The 17,433-nt window shown below is 41.9% G+C and overlaps 2 protein-coding genes across 8 annotated transcripts in view; one reads left to right on the top strand and one right to left on the bottom strand.

Annotated features, from left to right (window-relative positions):
- LOC119436225 (ras GTPase-activating protein raskol-like) overlaps positions 1 to 17,433 on the bottom strand; it is a 379,883-nt gene that overhangs the window by 1,368 nt on the left and 361,082 nt on the right. The gene's annotated exons all lie outside the window — the stretch shown is intronic.
- Positions 1 to 17,433, top strand: part of LOC119436231 (prolyl 4-hydroxylase subunit alpha-1) — a 404,330-nt gene that overhangs the window by 44,755 nt on the left and 342,142 nt on the right. For 6 of the 7 annotated variants that reach the window (XR_007463565.1, XM_037703023.2, XM_049656427.1 and 3 more), the window contains exons 7-11: positions 862 to 1,058; positions 4,046 to 4,219; positions 4,583 to 4,807; positions 11,264 to 11,329; positions 13,780 to 13,848. Coding sequence is in view for 6 of the 7 variants with exons in the window: in XM_037703023.2 (XP_037558951.1) it covers positions 862 to 1,058; positions 4,046 to 4,219; positions 4,583 to 4,807; positions 11,264 to 11,329; positions 13,780 to 13,848 (731 nt within the window). In the remaining variant the exon portion in view is untranslated. The remainder of the gene's footprint in view (positions 1 to 861; positions 1,059 to 4,045; positions 4,220 to 4,582; positions 4,808 to 11,263; positions 11,330 to 13,779; positions 13,849 to 17,433) is intronic. The other variant, XM_037703025.2, reaches the window with a different exon arrangement.

The raw sequence follows: 17,433 nt of genomic DNA, 5'->3' as shown, positions 1-17,433 counted from the left end.
GCGCAATTCCGTTCAATGAAATGGGGTTTGACTGTATATTTTCAATAAAATAAACAAAGGCTCTAGACACCCGTGCTGAAGTTGGAAGTTGTCTAGTATGCTCAGTGATATGATAGACATGCAACGAGCAGTGAAAAGACACTAGGCCAAAAAGCACATATTTTGCCCTGTGTTCATAGCTGGCTTAACCCTTTCACACGCCAATGAATTCTGTTGATTGAAAACTTACTTTCACCACATTTCTTGCATATTCAAAATCATAAAAAGCATACAGCCGCAGAATAGATTAAGAATTTTCAATTCTTTGGCGAGTTTTTTTCAAGTTTACAGAATATGGACTCCACGCAAAAATTCACTACGGAACATTGCACATGAGAACATCAACTATTTCATGTCTAGCAGGCTTGAAAAGCACCTATCCAAGCACTTGAAAATTATGCCTGGTGCAACACACTGTGAAAAACCATGAAAGGAGTGAACCCACTACATACAACGCCATACTCGTACCGACCAAGTATACACAACTGTCTACGTTCCCTCTCGTTTTACTAAAACATTTTGAGCCTGGTATTCAAACGTGCAACACGAATGCAATGAGAATAGTTTCAAGATGCGTGTGACACATTTTATATACCATTACTTTCATGAATGCTTTTGCTGTTGGTGCACTTTCTTGGTGTACACAATTGTGTACATCGCGTCTTAAAGGGTTAAATCCTGCTGTCACTGATTGCCCTGATTTCCTGATTTTTTCCTGATAAAATTTACTTGGTGAAATGTTGTAAAGGATGTTATTCTAACAGTGAAGGAAATGAGCATCATTTTGAGTGTCTTAGGAAGTTCTATTGTAACTTTAAACAGTTCCGGACCATCCTCGTGCTCCGGGGAACAAGCGGTACTATGAGGATACTTTGGCAAAACGGGAGCAGTACAAACGAGGAGATGACGGTGATGTCTCTGAAGATGATAGCATTACTTTGAAGAAGAGGTCACCACTTCCAGATGCTGACTCTGAACGTGGCATCTATGAAAGGCTTTGCCGAGGAGAAAAGTTTCCAGTAAGTCATCATGCTCAATGTGAGCCATCAAAGTGTAGTTTTATTGGTAGCCCAAAAATCGTTAGCGGTTGTGAAATATCTCTGCAGTATATTTGTTTGTTTAATATGTATTTAGCAGACAAGATTTTCGGTCTGGGATACAGTACAGTATAGACCGCTTATAACGTAACCGCTTATAGTGCAGGACCGGATATAGTGCGGTCTTTTCAGACTCCGATTAATTTTCCCATAGCACTCCATGTATACACGTATCGCTTATAGTGCAGTTGCGGGACATGAAATACCGGTTACAGTGTGGCTGCCTGGGAGTACGGAAGTCAGCGGAGACGGCGAACGCTTCCCTCAAACGGGCGGGGCGCCCCAAGGAGTGCTCGAGGAAGAAAGAGAGACGAAGTGGAGGAGAAGGGCACGTGGTGCGAAGGAACAGCCAGTGAGGCTGAAACCAGAATCTTGAGTGCGAGTCGTGAAATATCACGGCGCGCATAGTGAGCGAGGGCTGCGAAACTGCCAACGCCATCCAACGCTCGCTTCACAATAACGGCAGTAAACGAAACTTCAGGGAGCGGGCGGCGCCGGCACAGCATGGCGAAGGGCGCACGTGGAGACCGTGGAATGTGAGGGAGAAGGGCGGCAGGGAAGCGGATTTCGCCTCGGCAACTCTGCCGCTTCGGTGGTTCCCCTCGCCCTCCCTCGTAGCTCCCGCACTTTCGACTGTCACCGTGCACGCCCGCCGCCGTGCAGGCGCCGCCGCTCCAGCCGGCTCGGCGCCAGCTTCCCGAAGTTTCGTTTTCTGTCGTTATCGGGAAGCGGGTGTTTGCCGGCGTGGGCAGTTTCGTTGGCTGGCCTGGGACAGCGCCGCTGCTTCCCTCTGCGCCGTAGCCGCAGCGTGCAAGGTCAACACGTGACTAGAAACATAGTCCCTTAATAGCTTTGAGGGACTATGCTAGAAAGTAGAGGAAGCATAAAGGAGAAAGAAGGGTTCACTGCCATTTTCTATGCGTGGCTACGTTAGCGTGGCTGAGACGTCGGCACGTACACGCATGCTCCGGCGCAACGCAGAGTCGGCGACCTTGCCATTTGAGAGAGGGTGAAATTTCCGCCGCATTTTTTTTTCTTTCTTTCTTTTTTTTTTTTTTTTTGTTCGCACGCGACATTGAGGGGTCTCTCCTGAGCTTTTACCCTGTTGCGGTGCCGGAGCAATGCCTGTCGGAGGCACCGCCGCGTGATTTGGTTCGAATTCACGAGATTCGACTGTAAATTGAATGCAAACGTTCTAGCCGTATTCCTCGACTGTCGCATACGCGTGGCGGCTCGGTGCACATGTTTTGCATATGTGCGGGCCTGAAAATTGTTGCTTTGGTTATAGTGCGGTACCGCTTATAGTGCGGATATTCGCAACTCCGGCGACTTACGTTATAAGTGGTCTACACTGTAATACAGTTGCTGATACATATTTGTTTCACTATGTCATTCCTCTTTGTTAAAATAATTTAGTAGCAGTTAATATACATTTATAATAGATTACAATAAATGGTGACATCCAGTATCTGATGCTAAGTTGAAGTTTTCCTTACCATCATATGAAGTGCACTTTTGAAGCATAATAATTAGTAATGTATAAAGCTATGTTAAAAAGTTACAGAAAAATAAATGGTAAGCTTTGCTTGTTGGCAGATTGTGCTTCTAGAATGTCATATAGGTGATTGAAACCTATGTGATTGAAACCTATATATCTGAAAGTGAAAGTGTTAGTGCCACCCTGATTCTACTCCTGCATAGGTTTTTAAGGCTATTTAAACCTGCCCATTTAAGGCTATTTAACTGCTTGTTATATTAAAATGATTACATTGCACTAGAGAATTAAAATGAAATTTGTACAGGCACTTTTTTTTTCTGCATTTGTGAAAATAGTAAATACCATAAGGGATCCATGGCATCATACCAATGCCATCAGCACCACTTTTCAGGTACTAAATGCTATTATGGCAGCTCAGCGTTCTTTTTCTCTGCTGGTGAGCAGCCTTTGCCTGCTGAGCAAATGATAAAAGGCTTTTTAAATGTAGTGCTGGGCTAGTTGGTGTGGCATGACTAATAAGACAAGGACAAAGAATAAGGAGAACAGTAATACAGTTGCTGATACATATTTGTTTCACTGTGTCATTCCTCTTTGTTAAAATTATTTAGTAGCAGTTAATGTACATTTGAAGAATGGGAACCGAGGGGCTCGATTTTATTAGTCATAACCACATAAAGCCAACAGACAACAAAGCCAAGGAAAGCATCGGGAAATTAAGTGTAGTTGAAATTGGAATGTAGAAAATAATGAAGAAAAGGGAAATGAAAGTGGACGAAAAGATAACTTGTCGCCGGCGGGAGTCGAACCCGCAACCTCCGCATTACGCACGCGTAATGCGGAGGTGTTCATTAATATACATTTATAATAGATTACAATAAATGGTGACATCCAGTACTGTTTTATTAATAAGGTAACCTAGCAGTCTAGCCATCTTTCTCTCAAGTAAAAGAGAAGTAAGAGACTGTTTGGAAAACAAAGTTTTAGCAATAATTTTAACACTAGACCTCAGGTGGTCTAAATTAACCTGAAGACCTCCGATTTCTAGTAGCCCATCCAGCCAAGGCATAGCTTTAAGATATGAAACTGCATTTCTTTATTTTATTATTATTATCATCATAATCACTGAACCTTAATTGAAAAGTTGTTACAATAGTTGGTTGGGTAACTAAAGCAGTCATAGTAAATTAATGTCTTCTAGATAAGCTTGAGACAGGCCATCCACTCAAGGGATGACCACTCTGACATCTGTAAACAGACCATAACTGACTGCCCTTCTTAATTTTTTTCTTCACTAGTGTAGACAACTTAAAGGGCATACATAATGAAGGTGGCTTTGCATTGACTTTCAAGAATGTGACCTGCATATGTCTTGAATTTTTTACCTGTAACCCTCAATAATGGGCCATTGCAGCCATTATACCATGACCGGGAGCTGACATGCCAGTACCGTACGAACAACCGGCCATATCTGTTGCTACAGCCAGCCAAAGAAGAAGTGATGTTCCCGAAGCCACGAATTGTTGTTTACCATAACGTTTTGTCTGAGCATGAAATGAATGTCATCAAGACACTTGCACAACCACGGGTAAGCTGCTTACAGATCTTTCCTGTTGTCTATTCATTGCATACATTTGTCAGACAGCTTCACATCATTTTAATGAGTTCAAGTGTGAAACTAATTACCAGCAGTAAATATTCATGTATTCATGTATAGTACCTCTTGGTAAAATGATTACAGCTTGACTAATTCCACTTTGTAGAGATCACTAGCATGTTGTGGTCTTTGGGTGTAGGCTACTTTGTCAACACTCTCTACTGGTGATGCATTTCAAATAACATTCACTGTTAATTAAATGCCATGTGGGCATTAGCTAGGCAGAACAGTACCATGTGTGTTCCATTAAAACTACACAATCTTTGTGCTAAGTTCCCACCTGAACTATTGCAGCTGAGGAGGGCGACAGTGCAGAACTACAAGTCTGGAGAGCTGGAAACTGCCAGCTACCGTATTAGCAAGAGTGCCTGGCTGAAAAATGAAGAGCATGGTGTGATAGCCCGTGTCACCCGAAGAATAGAAGACATCACTGGGCTGACTGCAGATACTGCTGAGGAGCTTCAGGTGGTCAACTATGGAATAGGTGGCCATTATGAGCCCCATTTCGATTTTGCCAGGGTATGTATATAGACTGCCACTTACTAAGTTGTTAGATCTCTGGATGAATCATGGTCTGTCTGTCTGTTGTCTGACTGTGTGTGTATGCATGCGTGCGTGCGTGCATGTGTGTGTGTGTGTGTGTCTGTGTGTGTGTGTCTGTGTGCGAGCACATGTACATATTCTTCAAGTGTCTGTTGCTGTATTTGTTAAATTTTCCATGCCGACACATGATGAACTGCACGCAAAACTATTGCAGTTCTGGTGCTTCAGGTGCTCTTGTGGCACTGGCACTGCATGAATGGCGAAAATTTAATGGAAGGAATTCTTTCTTTTGACCTTGGCCAGGAAAAGTAACAACTTCCAAATGTAGATAACAACACTGTCTGTCACATAAGCTAGCTCCACATTTATGCTCTCTTGTGCAGTCTCATGTTGGTGCGACAATACAGCTGACCACCCATAGTGCTATATCCACTTTTGGTATGTGCATGAGCATGCTAATGTCGTTGTTGTGCCAAACAAAATCTGCAATAAGAACATTCAAGTTTTTTGCGACCGACCACCCAAGATGTTGAGTTGTTTACAGGCCTTTATGTGCAAATCTCAGTGAAGTTACAGAGGTCTATGCATTGAAGGGCTCTTCACCAGGTTTGGCCATTTTAAATGGATAAACACAGCGCATACTGCACACGCTGACAATCGTGTCTGCAGAGTATTACACTGCTGCTTACCGTGAAAACAGCTGAAATTTCAAACTAAATGTCATGCATCGTCCCTCTCGAGAAAGGGCCGCTCCGAGCCAGGGAGTCGTAACACGCACAAACGCTGTGACGTAAAATGCAGTTCTAGCAATGTCACTCGCCATGACATGTTACTTCAGTAAATCGTCCAATGTGGAACGCACAATGTCGCCACCAGAAATGGGCCGCACAGCAATAAAGCAAGAGAAAACAAAAAGGAGACACAGCTCGTCACGTGAACCCTTGGCTCCGGTATGGGAGAGGGAGGGAGAGGAACGTCACTTGCAGACGCCACTCGAGGCCGAATTTCACCTCCATCGAAATGCGGCCGCATTTTGATGGGGGCGAAATGCAAAAACACCCGTGCACCATGCATTATGTGCACGTTAAAAAACCCCAGGGGGTCAATGTTAACCTGGAGTCACCCCACTATGGCGTGCCTCATAATCATATCATGGTTTTGGCATGTAGAACCCCAGGTTTTAATTTTTTAATTTAGAGAGCGTCTGTTGGCAGTCGGACTCGTCTCCTGGTGGTATGTTAACAGGGCTTTCAATTTCTTCTATCTCCTCCAATCATAAACCGAATTGAAAAATTTTTTAGGTAAAGCTATCTCTAGGCAGAGTTTTAGAACTTCCATTATATAAATAAAATTTGCTATTTAGTTAGGGGCAGTGAGGGGCCCTTTAAAGGGACACTAAAGAGAAACAGTAAACCAGTTTAAACTGATAAATTATTTTTTCGAAACTCTATTTTCACTAATTTCATGGTAAGGCTTTCATTACTTCATTTCACCAAACTTTCATTCTTTATAATTTCACACCTAACTCCAGCACCGGTACATTAGTGTGATCTCATGGATTTCAATGTATATAGTATTTGGGCCGTTGTGGCACTATAAAACTGCTGGAAAATTGCTGTGTTCAGTTTTTGGCTTCTTTTGAATACAGCGTAGTTACTGATAAGGAATTTTCTTGGCTCAATTAAAATTCATGACATTACAGCGAGCTAGTGCACTAAATTAAAGGTGGCGCTGACACCTGTCCTTCGTTTTTGCATGTTTTCTGGCTTACCAAGCCTCTTCTCATCGTAAAAGTGGCTTTATTTTGGCATTGTAGAAGCTTAATTTACAAACAGTCGATCCCAGATATACCCGTACTAACTCGGATATATTTAATTATCGTCTATATCGAACAGTTGCAACATCCCCTTGGAAATCCCATGCACAAGCAAGGTGTTATACTACACGTTAATCGAACTTCCGTTCACCGCCACATTCTATTGAATGCTGCGTCGCACTACATCCCTGCAAGTGCACTTCTCCTAATGAGAACGCAATCACTCCTTATGCTGTCAGAAATATTTGATGCAGGCAAATTCGAAATGGCACTCTTTTTGCAGATGCTGTCAAACAAGACACTGAATCTGAAGTGTAGTACATGCCACGGAGAAAAAAAGGAGCAGGGTGTGTGTCTCGCATTTGCTCAATGCACATATAGATGACTCGTAAAAATGGCAGCCATTTGTTATCGGCAAGAGATCGCACTTTGCTTCAAGAATGTGAAAGGCCTCCCAGTCCAATGCAGGTTCCACAAGAAAGTGTGGATGACACTTCACTGAGTGGCTCCAGGCATGGAATGCCTAACTGTCGATGACTGCACCGCTGGATTTGTAGTGTAGACATGGGCTTTTCGCAAATGGCATTTTAGGTTCCCACAAGCGGCCGAAATGAATCTGACCCCAACCCCCAACTTGGACCCTTTTTTTTTGTTACAGTTTGGATTGAGCAAAGCCACCACACGACACATCTGCACTTTGCGGAAAGACCACCGTGGCAGTGGCGTGCTAGACTCAATCATAGCTATGTGATTTGTGGGCCCATAGTCCATGTTAAACGCGTTTCATTCATGCTAACAGTGTATACTTAAGTGAGAATGGACTTGATGTTCGGCAAGCTTAAAGTCACTTTAGAATCTAAGCATCCGTGTAGTGTCAGCAGTTGCTGATGCAGCGGCCAGAGGGGAAGCGTCGAGAAGGATGCAACCATAATGTGTCGGAGCGCCGAGCGTCACGCAAGAGACGGGGGAGACTTAGGTCAGACAAGAAGTGAGGACGACTGGTTCCAACAGGAAGTCGGTTCCAAAACCGAAACCCGACACAACAGTCTGCCTGGTCGGCTCATTGCCAACATATGACGATCAGCTGTTTAAATGATTGGACATAGGGCTGGGCCAAGGAGGTTATAGTAAACTTCTGGAGTGGCAATCCCTGCAGCCGTCTATGGGACTGAGTGAAGCCACAGCAGCAATATTGCTAGTGGAAAAAAAGAGTGCGTCTGCAGCATAGGCGGGCCACGTAATATGCGTGAGATTCGGTTGCATTTGTAGTTTCCCAATCAAAACTCGAGATGAAATATCTTCTATGTTATGATATGATATCTTCTATGATATCTTGTATGATATCTTCTATCTATGTATATCAATCCACAATTGTGTGCGGTTCTTGAAAAAAAATTTCTGCAACCAGCTGTTGCTACAGGCTTCGAGAAAAGCAACCACTGGGACCTTCCGCCAATTGCACTTCTTCGCTGTGTTAAATTACGAGCAGTCTCTCGCGTGATGTGACTGTGTAATATTCACCACTGATTACCCCCCTGGTTGACGATACTTCCCACTAGCTGCTTCTGGCTATACGGCGCGACCACCGTCTCCATTTATTGGTTTGTTGTATCTCTCGCAACTGCTATTACATGGCTGTGGACATGTGGAGAAACTGCACTTTGTATTCTTTATCTACTTACTGCATTCCAAAAAGGCCCTCCTCACGCCATTGAAGACCTTATTTTATTCGCAATGCTTTATTAAGAGCTCTTTCATTTTGTTACAAATATGCCAAGCTGGTTTTTTCAAGGAAGGCAGTGCAAGTCATGCATTTATTATCCTGAAACACTTGGGTGATCATTTTTAAGTTTTACGAAATTTTTTAAAATCGCCTAATGCAGATAACATCATTTTAGTCCTTGAGCTGGATTATTCAGAGAGGCGGACGTTACTTGCACAAGAAATTGAAATGCACATTAAAATATTTTTTTTTTAATTTACCAATTCCTAATTAAATACTTTACAGCATATAATGCAATTTACAATTTGTAGCCAGTGATTTTGCAAGGCATATCCAATTAAAATGAATTTCTTGAATGACACCAGTTTTGAAGATATGTGCCATCAATGTCACCGTAAAAATGCATTGTTTCACTTTAACAAAACGCTCTTGTATGTATTGAAGCACAAAAGTAATTGGAACGCCCATGTATTTCGTCCCACACTTGGAGAAATAATGTCTCAAAACTGGTGTCGTCCTGGAAATTCATTTCAAGTGGATACGTCTTGTAAACTCACCAGTTACAATTCGTAAAGTGCAACATGTACCATAAAGCAGTTCATTAAGAAGGTAATTAGTGAATTATGGTTAATTAGTTGAATATGTGTTTCAATTTCTTGTGCTAGTAAGGTCTGCCTCATTGAATGATCCAGCTCAAGGACAAGAATTATGTTATCTAGAAGGAACAGGATATTTTTAGAAATTCTGTAAAACTTAGAAATGATCACCCTGCATAATAAATTCAACTATTTGACGAGTAAATTTCATACGTGTACGTACGAGCACTTTCCTAACCATTCCCAACTGAAGCAAACGTATGCACAACATCCGGTCGTGAGCAAACGACGAGAGCTTATGTTACAGCCGGAACGTTATACCAGGGGCGTCTACTTCGTGTGAGTGGTGTAGCTGTGACCTACTAAGATATTGTAATGCCCTCTGAGAGCATGCCACAATAAGTTAAACACTGTTCCGACTTCGTACAATCAATAAGTACGACGAATGCCCTCCACACTGTGCTACAGTGGCTATGCCAGCTTGGGCTTTTTGCCTCTAGCAAGATGGCGGCGACCGGCATCACTTTATGAGAGCCACCTTCACTCCAGAAGTTTAAGTATATAACCTCCTTGGGCTGGGCATGTTCATGCACAATTCGCAGTACAAGTGCTCTAATGACTGCACGGTGCATATCCATACAGGCTGGTTTGCTTCTGCACTGCGTCTATTTCTACCTTATTCGGAATTAAAACTTGCAACAAGCCCTTCGATGCACGCGAAGTACACCATGGTCTTGTGTCTGGGCGGTGCAGGCTTTTTTTCGGGTTAGTGTCGCAATCAGTGTATCAAATCACTCCGCAGTGTGAGCAATTTGCAGCATACACATGCAAAACAAACAAACAAACAAAGGCAAGCTTTTGTGCGTTTCACACCTTGGTGAAACAAATCGGCAAATTCAAGCTTTTCACCATCTCGAGAAACTGTCCGAGACATGCAGAGGTTTCAGATAAGCTTCAGATAGGCTCATTTTATATATCAAACTACTTTGTGATCCCCTTCGAGTTTCATGTATCCGGGATTGGCTGTACAACTCACTTTATTTTTCTCTTTAGTGTCCCTTTAAGGTCTCTTCCTCTCACACTTAAAAAAATGAAGTCACAGCTGACTTCTTCACATTAAGAGGTGTTAAGGGAAGAAACCCATTAACATAGCAACAGTGAGAGTCATTATAAATAACCAATTAATTAATCAAAATGAACGAATGAATGAATGAATGAATGAATGAATGAATGAATGAATGAATGCACAATAGGTGTTATGGAACCGACACTCTCTCATCTCTGAGGCTTACACTCAGCCTGGTGTACCATAAGGATATTGGACACCTACATGTGCTAAAACAGTTTGGTCTGCCATGCTGCATGCTCTGAACGCTGACGATTGTAGCATACACTGTGGCCCAACTGTCCGTAAATAGGGCCAAGGTAATTAAAAAAAAATGGGCTACGAGGTACAAAGATGGGACCAACGGTGTTCTGTTGGCAGTTGCCTTGCATAAACAATTTTTCAGTTATCATCGATTACCTAATTAGTCGAAATTAATTACCTAATTAATAAATACTTGAATAATTACGCAATGTCAAATTGTGCATTGCACTTGAAAACATCGTATTCGACAGTATCTAGCTCACTACATTGATCCTTGTTATTTTTTTTTTTTCGTATTTCAAAATTGTACAAGGGTTCTGAGCTGGTCTAGTTGGTTTACATTCATTATGGCATAACAGCGGAGATGACGGGACAGGTGAAACAGACAGGACCATGTGCTGTGTTAGGTTAGTTAAAAACCCTTGGAGCCTGCAGCTGTTTTGTTTTACTGATAAATTTCGTACCTAAAATATGTTTTTTATTGCTGAATGTCAATACAGTTCCATAAAACAAAATTGACGACTTTAGAAAAAGTTGCAGGCTGTGCACAGAGGAGCGGAAGTGATGCCTGTGCTTCCACTCATTGTGAGAAGCACAATCCAAGCTTTGGACACGGCTGTAACCCTTAGGTTAGTGACCCCAGACAGGTTACACTTATCATAACTGCTTTGGGAACTGCTCAGGGTGGATGAGACAGGCTTTTTCAAAATGATCAAGGGGTTAATTTATCACAATTTGTGGGCATTACTGCATATAATGTTTTGTATATTTGTATACACTGTTTGGTTCATGGTAACCTAAAATGCAAGCAAACACAATGCGGAAAGATTGTTAGTGCCAGCTTTCTTGATGGATATTTATTGGTGTTATGAAAATCATGCAATACATTGGAGCTGTTTGTGAATTTATGTTCTACTCTATCACGCAGCGAGAAGAAAAGAATGCTTTCCAAAGCCTCGGGACAGGGAACAGGATTGCCACGTGGCTCAACTATGTAAGCACTATGTGGAATTCCCATTTGGCACATGCCTTAATCAGAGATACTTTTGTTTCTCTTTTCAGCTGACTGTAAATAAGTATACATTTTGATGCGTAGTTCTTTATCTTTTTTATTTTTCACATAAGTGATGGTTTGAACACAGTGTGATTCATCTGTCTATGTTCCAGCACTGACTGCAATCCAAGTTGGCTTTTTCTATATTTTGCTTTTTATTAAGAAACTTGCACAAAATCAAGAAGTGTTTGTATGAAGAAGTCACCTGTCTTCCTCTGCTTCCTAAATATTAAGTTGTTTATAACTGACTATAGCGCCCTGTACCCTGCCTTGAGCATCGTGAGTAGGCATCAACTTGGCAGGTAGAGTATGTGGGCATAAGCCTAAGACATGAAAGCTTTACTGTGTTATGCTGCATGCAGAGCTCAAAGGTGAATGCTAACTCCTAATTTCCTTTACGTGTGGCATGTGGCTACTGTATTTCAACAGATGATGTGATGTCACCCAGCACAGATATGTTTCCAAACTATTTTGATATCACAGATGGATAAGTTGGATTGGGGAGGAGCAAAGCAACTACTCATACGACATGGACAGAATATGAAAGCAATTATCATACTGGAATTTAAATAGCTACCACTGAAAAAGAAAAAAGAAGGGGAAATCTATGGAGGTTATGCTGCCATGACAGGGGACTGTCTTGGATACAGGTTGAAAGGGAAGGAAGAGGGGAGACATTGATTCTTAAATGTTCCCATTTTTTTAAGCACTTTTAATAACTTGCTTTGTCATGGCATTTTCTGTGGGGTGGCCAACAATTTCCAAGGCATTTATTAGGTTCAACACAAAAATGTTGCTGATACCTAAAAAAATATTCAAATGTTAACAAGTCCCCCAACTCAAAATTTCACATACACATCATATATTTTCCATAAATTGTCATACATTTTCCTTGTGACATATTTTGTAACTGTGCTTGTTTTGTTCATTTGGGCAAAATAGAAAATTCGCTGTTGGCTTTAGTCAGATGTTGTAAGATGCAACTGAAGGATCAGGCTACAGATCATATCAAGGGATTACATCAAGCATGATGACATACGCTTGAAATGAACATAGAGCATAATGTGCTCTCGTTGTATTGTCTCTCTTCATTTTGCCATAGAACACTAAAATAATAGTTCTTTGTTGGCAAATGGATGAAGTGATGCAAGACATAAAAGTCACAAAACAATTTTCATGCAAAATAATGAGTATCTAATGTCCATAGTAAGGACATGACAGATAACTTTCAGTAGAAATATTTTAATTTTGTGTTGGTTGGCTTACTTTCTTTTACAATTTCTATTACCAATGTCATAATAATGTTGTGCACAATATCATTGGAATTTTAAAAAATATTGTCCATTTATTGTAACTTCCAGTAAAAGCCATTAATCAGAGAAAACTTTTAGAACAGTATTCCCTTTGACACTTGTTATTCTTTTTTCTGCCATATTCAGCTCTTATTATGCTTAACTTGTTACAGTCGAACCCGGATATATTGAATCTGAAGGGGATCACAAGAAAGTTCTATATATAGGTAATTCGATGTATAAAATAATAGGCCCTGAGGCAAACGGCATCTTACCGATTGGTGCGTCTGAGAACCGCTGAGTTACTGCACGCAACTCGGAAAAAAATAAAGCAAGCACACTTTATTTACCTGCAATACAATTGCTGGATCACTTTCAACTTTATTGCAAAGTCCAAGTTGATTGCTTTCTTTACACTTGCAGTGGCCATCGCTTGTAGAAAATGAACTCACAAATAGGCACTCAACCTACATGACGACGCCACAAAAATCGGAAAGAAGGAATGTTGACGTTCGAGGTAGCTTGTGGGCTAGCTGAACAGCTCAACGGGGCTTAACTGACTGCACACACGACCCACAAGGCTCAACTGACTGCACATTCTCTTCACCTCCGGGCACCAGAAGACCTCCAAGTGCACAGAGAAGGGCACTTCGAGGTCTTCAGCATAGCGCGCATTCGATATATCGAATGTGCTGGTGAACGGGCATTCTATATACACGTGCACCAGCCCTATACATTTGCGTGGGATCTTCAAGGGGATTTTACAGCTGTTTGATATACACAATAATTTGTTATATGTGGATTTGATATATCCGGGTTCAACTGTATTTACGTCACATAGTACAGGTTAAACCTTTGTTTGTACTAATCTTTCTTTCTGTTTGTACAGATCTTTTGTGTTTATTTTGCATGTAATATGTGCTGTGCATTTCTCTTTCATTTTAAAGCTAGCAGTACACACATTGCTACTAACCACTAACCTGTATGCTGTTGCAACTAATACCATACTAACTGCTTAAAAAACATGCTGATTGTGAATGTTGCTGTATTCGTGATGCCATTCTTGCTTATGTTTATCTTTTTGTTCTTGTTTTAAAGAAAAAAGGCAAGCAAAAACTACCACCGCACTTGTCAAATGGCAACCGGGTTTCCACGTGGCTTAACTATGTAAGCAGATGTGAAGTCTCCCTTTCTGTCTCTTTGTCTGTTGAATTTTCTTGCTATAATTACAAGCTTTAGTGAATGTGAGAATGCTTAGACTGCTTGCATGTTTGCAAGATGCTTTAGTTATGTAAAGCATGCATCACTGACGGTGCATATACAAAGCATCATGACTGAACACTCTAAAAATGACACACTGTAGGAAACAACAGATTTTTTCTCGCCACCCATTCGACATCAGCTTTTGTAGTAGTGCTAGGTGGCTTAGTCTCAAGCAATAATTTTAATTTTAGTTTAGTGTAAAATTAAAAAAGCAAAATCTTCTGAGATCTCATAGTTTCAATATGTGGAGTGTAAAAATCAAATCTTTTTAATGTTTCCTCACATATGTGTACATTTCAGTCAAGGAAAACATAGGTCATTCAAATACTGTTGGCATGTACCAGTTGGCTTGGACTAGGCAAACAGCTTTGCTAGGGGTCAAGGTATTCTATTTGTGCAAGTAGGAACATGGACACAAGATGCAAATGCACACACATACACACAACACTTTGACACAAGACACACAAGCATACCATTAACATCAGAGTGTGTTCTAGTAGCTGTTGCGGGGATCTTGTGCCATCGAAACTCAATTTTTTCTGCTTCCACTTTCATCGTTTCAAACCTTAAATTTAATCAAGAGGGAGAACTTTCTCTATATGCAGAAAGTTGCATAATGTTCTATCAGATGCACAATATCATACATGTAACACCACATCATGCAATTTTGCCATTATGCATTGCATTGCAGAAGTGATGCACTATCTGGCATTTGCAAGCATACGTTTTTATGTGATGGAGACCCCTAGTTTTGATTCAGTCAGATCAAAATTAGTTGAGTGTTATTCCACTGCAGAAAGTTTTTACCATTGAAAGAAAGGAACGTTTTGGTGAGCTACACTAATCTTTGGCACCCTACAAGTTACAAAAACTTAACCAGTATATGTACGGAAGTGTAGAGTAAAATTAAACTATTCAGAAACCACTCTGAAGCAACCGTTCAACACAGATGTAATGAAACAGGGATGTGCAGGTAGGTAGGGCAGTAAAATGATAAAAAGTCAACATCTGTTTTCTTCGGACTCCCTAGGGATCGCGAAAATGTCCAAAAAATCAGGCAGTCCGAAAAAACAAATAATGCATGCCTTTAACTGCCCTTATGGGCTCAAATCGCCACAGCCACGTCTGAAATAGTTTTAAAGGCGTACCAGTACAATTATTAGGTATTGCTATTGTTGTGAAAGGAGACAGCAGGTGCATGCGTGAATTATTAAGGAACACATTTTATGTCCTGTAGCAGTGGCCTCTTTGCACTCGTGGTATGCTACACCGCAATACGTTGTGTATGCTTGACCGCGTAACACCGCTGTATTGTGGCGAAGCTTTCGGGAAATGGCGTTATCCGACGCTTTAGACCCTTGGCGTGCTTTCCGTGCTTTGACGCCATCAGCGAGGAGGACGAAGGTGGAATATGCGCCATTGCCGACAGCAGCAAATCCTTTAAACAAAAAAACATGGTACCGAACAGCAGAAAGCTTGATAGTGAGCGTCGAAGTAGCTAGGCCTAATACCAGCACACCACGGCTACTACAGCTGCCAGTGAATTGGCACGCGAGAGTGCTGGTTCGAGGCTGCGAGAGAATCAAAATGGTGGCATTGGTAGCTTCAGTTAATGCTGTCTCGAAACAGTGGTCATGGCAAAAAGTCCGAAAACTCGGACCATGAAGGGTTTCAGTGCCCGAAATTTCAGACATCCTTATACATTGGCTCTATTGGGTACGTGGAGGTGCCGCGAGGGCGTCCGAATTCAAGCATGTCCAAAAAAATTGGTCGTTCACTCCATTATATGTATATAGGATTCCGCATTTCTGGTTTAAACGAAAAAAAAAAAAAGGTGTTAGTCTTTTTTTTTTTTTGGGGGGGGGGGGGGGGGGGTGGTTCAGTTTTAAACAAAGAAAAAAGTGTCAGTACAAAATTTACCAGAGGTTAAGATTGCATTAAGAATATCAAACACGGCCACTCTTAATTCTACATAGTCGTGTCGCCATATGACATGCTTTTGTTAGACTGCTATTCGAACTTTGTGATGTTGTTTATTGAATGCAACTACAGTGTTGAAGAGCAGAACAGCACATTTCAGCATTAACAAAACAAGTGAACCAGATAGCCACCGAAAAAAATAAATGCAAGCTCAACTCGAAACATTATCCACTGAAATAATTGAGTGAGAGTCTATCCAGAAAAATATATTCTACGAATCGAATTCTCTGATGGAAATAAAAGCTTTGCCCAATTTTCGGAAAATAAAAACGGAAAGCATTGAACCCTAGTTTATAGCTGTATTGAAAACTAAAAGAAATGCTGCTTGAAATCACACTGAAAGAGGCACACAGACATCTGCTACAGTTGTTTCATTGGTGAATACCAAGGGCTGAGGCTGCTGTAGAGTGTCAGCTGCGATTTGTCGCCATCAGGCAACTTATGGCAAATGTCCTGCTATATTAGGCTATACTAAATTGTTGTGATAATGTATGTTTGTATGAATTCAGTGACAAGTAGCATATGGTATGTTCTGACTTGATTTTCACAAGCATGGTTTTGAGTGATTGTAGACAACTGTCAATTGGCTCATTGATTATCTACTGGGTGCAGGATTCCTGTGTTTCCTGGCCACTTTTATTATATCGTATGTCAGCTTTAACAACCACTGTGTTGAATTGTTTGTGTTGTTTACATTACAGTGGAATCTCGATGATACGAATCTCACGGGGTCACGAAAAAAATTCGTATTAGCCGAAATTCGTATCATCGAAACACAATTAAAACTAGCTAAATTAAAGAGACGAGAGGTGAACTCACTCAGGCACACGTACGTAAAAAGCATTTACAGTATAGACCACTTATAACGTAACCGTTTATAGTACAGAACTGGCTACAACGCCGCCTTTTCCAACTCCCGTTTACCCTCCCATAGAACTCCATGTATACGCATACCGCTTACAGTGCAGCCACGTGAGACGAAATTGCGGCTTCCGCGGGAAAATCTCGCCGACAAGGGCGGTAGCAAGCACGAGGTGCGCCCACCGATGGGAGAGGAGATCAACGAATGCGATGCGGAGGAGGAGCATGAGACGTGGAGCACGAGTCCAAGGGCGATAAAGTCATCACCGCGCGCCGTATGTGCGAGTGAAAGTAGTAAGTGGTTCGTGTGGAAAGGGAAAGGTTGACGCCATCTTCTGCAGCCCTTGAGGGAGCACGGCTCAGCGCGTGAAAGGACGCGCGCCTTCACGGACAGCGAATGCACCAGCGGAGAGCAAACGCGACTTCCATTGCGCGAAAGGCCGTGGGGGTATGGGAGGGGGGGCGACGCTGTGCTGGGCGCCAAATGCGTATCTTGCAACCCAGCGCAAGGGTAACTGGCGACGAAATCTCCCCACGCAAAAGGAGCAAAGCGGGAAGGTAGCGTGGGAGGGAGGGAGTGGGGGGGGGCTCCTACTCTGCCAACAAATGCGTTCTTGTACTTTGCGCCTGTGCCGGTTGTCGGTGTTG

This window comes from Dermacentor silvarum, chromosome 1, assembly GCF_013339745.2.
Source record: "Dermacentor silvarum isolate Dsil-2018 chromosome 1, BIME_Dsil_1.4, whole genome shotgun sequence".
Lineage (NCBI taxonomy): Eukaryota > Metazoa > Arthropoda > Arachnida > Ixodida > Ixodidae > Dermacentor > Dermacentor silvarum.
The sequence above is the reverse complement of the archived record's forward strand: the minus strand, read 5'-3'. Positions and strand labels throughout refer to the sequence as shown.